At 35.9% G+C, this 4,454-nt stretch overlaps 1 protein-coding gene across 1 annotated transcript in view; it reads right to left on the reverse strand.

Moving 5' to 3' along the window:
- Positions 1-2,355: 2,355 nt before the first annotated feature.
- The window catches only part of LOC114006187 (zinc finger protein 25-like), a gene marked incomplete at its 5' end in the record, with an annotated part of 2,533 nt that continues 434 nt past the window's right edge, over positions 2,356-4,454 (reverse strand). Inside the window, 2 exons of the mRNA XM_027768358.1 lie at positions 2,356-3,222; positions 4,408-4,452. Coding sequence (XP_027624159.1) covers positions 2,534-3,222; positions 4,408-4,452 — 734 coding nt within the window. The remainder of the gene's footprint in view (positions 3,223-4,407; positions 4,453-4,454) is intronic.

The following is a 4,454-nucleotide window of genomic DNA, read 5'->3' on the forward strand; positions in this document are numbered from 1 at the left end:
AATTTTAATTTATTTTAAACATTTAATCACTACACATCACTTAGCTTGTAAGTTGAATTTACCCAAAATGAATACACTTCCCACTAGACCAGGTGAGGATGCAAACACATTATCATCAGCATATTATAACCCATTTCTGTACCCCATAAATGTCTTGACTATTTTCCTCCCTAATTTCTTTTCTTACACTCTCCACCTTCTCCCACCCTCTCCCCACATTGACTCTAATATTTATAACCATTTCCAATGCTTCTATGTCCTCTAATCTTTCAGTTTCCACTATGCTTTGAGACACTTTTTCTGTTGTCTTGTATACCATAGCCAGAACTGGAAGATAAACAAATTTTTATATTCATTTTTATTTTTGCCAAAATCAGTGATTATATTTTCTTGCATCTTTAACCATCAAACAGAGGTCTTAGAAATAATTTTTTGCTGGGAACAGCAGATGGGGTATTGGTTAAACAACAGAACTATAATATATTCCACTGCAGTTGAAGTCCCGGACCAAAAAACTTAAAACTCAAGCCAGGTGTGTGTGCATGTGTGCCCAAGATCCCGAGAGGCAAATGGAGGAGAAGGGATTGTGGTATGGCCATCCTCCTGGGGTGTGGTTTCTTGAGTTCTGTCTCTGTCTCTCCAGAGAGCATGCATACCCTATATCAAAAATCTCTCAGGAAAAAAAGAAAGCAATTTGCCAAAATAAGTGCTTTGCTTCTATAGTTGGAAAATTTTTAGATCTTAGTCATCATCCTTATGAAATGTTCCCCTTTTATAGTCATAGATATCATCCCCAAATTTTCTGATACCTTAATTTGGAGTACTGTGGCTGGCTGAATTTGAAAAACATTAAACATTGTAACCTTAAGAGATTAATTCATATTTCTGAATAATGACTCAAGGATTTATAGCACAGTTTACATTACTGAGGATTTTCTCCCATTTCAGTTGACTAATGCATAGTGAGTTTGGAATTTTAGCAAAAAGATTCCTTCACTTTTAACATTCATTAGATTTCTGATCAGAGTTCTCTGATACACAGTAAATTGTGGCTTTTTTGCAGTAGGTTTTACTACACTTTTCACATTTACAGACTTTCTCTTCTTTGTTAGTGCTCTAATATAGAGTATAGAATGATTACTCTGAAAACATTTTTCTAAACCATTCCCATTTATAGGACTTACTCTCGCATTCTCTGATATACAGTAAGGATTGACTTGTATTAGATGAAAGACTTCCTGTTGGACCATTGATGTTCACAGGATTTTTCTTTCCTATATTTTCTGATGTACATTGAGGGCTGACTTATAAATGAAAGACTTTCTATACTCCGTACATTCATGAAGTTTCTCTCCAGTGTGAGTTTTCAGATGCGTACTAACATATAGTATCCAAAAGAAAAATTTCCTATATTCTTGCCATTAATAAGGTTTGACTTTTATTTGAGCCCTCTGATATAAAATGAGCCCTTCCTTCCAGTAAAATGTTCCCTACACTGTTGGCATAGTATTTATTTCCACTGTGAGTTCTCTGATGTCCCAGAAGTGCTGTACACTGAGTGCTGACTTCCAGAATGTTTTCCCACATTTTTCATATTCATAGGGCATCCTGTGAGTTCTCCAATGATGAGTGAGTTGTGACTTCCAGAATTTTTTCCACATTGTTTACATTTATAGGATGCTTCCCTGAGTTCTCTGATGTACAGTGAAGTATTCATTGCTGGAGAATGTTTTCCTAGATTGTTTGGATTCATGTGCTCTCTCTCCGAAGTAAGTTTTTCCAATATATATAACAAGTGCATACCTGTGGCAATTTTTTACATTGTTGACATACATAGGGCTGCTCTCCTGTGAGTTTTCTTACATTAAGTGAGGTATCCCTTGCTGGAGAATGTTTCCCCACATCATTCGCATTCATAGGATTACTCTCCTGTATGAGTTCTGTGATGTGTGGTGAACTGTGACTTCCATGAGAATGTTTTCCCATATCAGTCACATTCACAAGGTTTCTTTGCTGTGTGAGTTCTCTGATGCAAAGTCACATGTGGCTTTTGAGAAAACATTTTCCTACATTGTTCACATTCATAGGGCTTCTCTCCTTTGTGACTTTTCTTATGTACAGTGAAATATCCCTTGCTGGACAATGCTTTCCCACATTGTTCACATTCACATTCATAGGGTTTCTCTCTTGTGTGAATTCTCCTATGCAGAGTGAGGTGTGACTTACAGGAGAAAGTTTTTCTACACATTCATAGAGTTTCTCTCCTGTGTGAGTTCTCCAGTGCTCAATGATGTGTGACTTCTGGTGCATGAGTTCTCTTATGCACAATGAGGTTTCCTGTGTTAGAGTATGCTTTCCCACATTGTTCACATTCATGTGGTTTCTCTCCTGTGTGTATTCTCCTATGCAAAATGACGTTTGACTTGCAGAAGAATGTTTTCTTACAGTGTACACATTCATAGGTTTTTCTCCTGTGTGAGTTCCCCAGTACTCAGTGAGACCTGACTTATAGGAGAACATTTTCCTATATTGCTCACATTGATAGGGTTTCTCTCCTGTGAGTTCTCATATGCACGGTGAGGTGTGACTTCCGGGAGAACATTTTTCTACAATATTCACATTCATAGGGCTTCTCTTTTGTGTGAGTTCTCCAATGCTCAATGAGGTGTGACTTCCGGGAGAACATTTTCCTACACTGCTCACATTCATAGGGTTTCTCTAGGGTGTGAGTTCTCTTATGTACAGTGAGGTTTTCTTTCCTAGAGAATGCTTTCCCACACTGTTCACATTCATATGGTTTCTCTTCTGTATGAGTTCTCCTATGCATAGTGAGTTGTGAATGCCAGGAGAAAGTTTTCCTACACTGTTCACCTTCATGGGGTTTGTCTCCTGTGTGAGTTCTCTTATGCACAGTGAGGTATGACTTCTGGGAGAACATTTTCCTACATTGCTCACATTCATAGGGTTTCTCTCCTGTGTGAGCTTTCCAATGTTTATTCAAAGCTGATTTGTAACTGAAAGATTTCCCACATTCTTCACATTCATAGGATTTCTCTCCAGTGTGAGTTCTCTGATGCACAGAGTGTGAATTCTTGTAGAACATTTTTCCACATAGTTTCTTTTCATAGGGCTTCTCTCCTATGTGACTCCTCTGATGTATGGTGAGGTCTGAATTCTGGGAAAACGTTTTCTTACATTGTTTACAGTCAGAGAGTTTCTCTCCTGTATAAGTTTTCAGATGGTCAGTAAGGGGCATGTTCAGACACAATAAATTCCTGTGTTGTTTTGTCTACGTTTTTTCTCTACAATAAGAGTTACCTCATGTATAACAACAGTTGAAAGGTTTCATAATTTGTTCACATCGTAAGATTTTACTTCTCTGTGATTTCTGTGGTACTTCATAATTTTGATCACTGTAAAAAGGCTTTTGATGTTTATTGTATTTATTGGGTGTTTCCCTTGTATGCATTCTCTGAAGAAAAGCTAGATTTTACTTCTGCTATAAGGATTTCTCTTATTCACTACATGAGTAGGAATCTTCCACTCTTGTGTTTAAAATGTACTGTAAAAATGATTTTTAAAAAAATTTCTCATGTTCTCTACATTTATAGTGTGCATGCCCTGTATCTTCTGAAGAATGAGACAGTTAGGCTTTTTGTAAAATGCTTTCTCCCACATCTGATCTATTCTGGGCAACAACAACTGTTCTTAACACAGTCTTTCCTATATTTGTTCTATTTACAAGTAGTATCTCACATATCGATCCTCCTTGGTCAGAAAAACACAATCATTTTCATAATTATATCTAAGAAATTCTCCTATACTGCTCATGTATATTTCTAATATTAGTATTGATCTCTAATAAGAAACATATTTTTTTCTTCTTAATAAGTTATGGTAACAATTTACATTAATAGTTTTGAAAGTTGAATGGTTTTATTTTGCTCCTTTATGTTTCCCTTTCCTTTAACACCTTTAAAACTATTCAAAATATCTACCATCTGTCTAGCTGTAATTTTATACCAAAATATTTTCATCTGTCATTTGTTTTCCCTGTTCTTTTTTTTTTTTCTTATAATGGTGGGTATTGTGTAATATTTCTTTGCTAATGAGAACAGTTTTCTAGATCATGTATTTGCATAAACCCAAAGTCTGGTCACTTAAGCAGAAATGCTACTTAGAGAGGACATGTATAGAATAAAAATACATACTAATCACCCTAAACATGTCTTTCCTTGGGACTATTTAAAAAATAATATACCCAATTTTTTCATACTCTTATCCTAGTAAGACAATTCTCCTTTTTTTAACCTCACTACTACTCACTTTTTTTCCCTCTCAATAAAATACAAGCTGTTTAAAAATATATATATTTCACTAGTCCCTGAAAAATATGTATTGTCTTACCTGGGAGGCTCTGGTTGGGAAGTTCTTCTAATGTCCATGGCTCTCCT

This window comes from Tupaia chinensis, unplaced genomic scaffold (genome assembly GCF_000334495.1).
Source record: "Tupaia chinensis unplaced genomic scaffold, TupChi_1.0 Scaffold145993_1, whole genome shotgun sequence".
Lineage (NCBI taxonomy): Eukaryota > Metazoa > Chordata > Mammalia > Scandentia > Tupaiidae > Tupaia > Tupaia belangeri.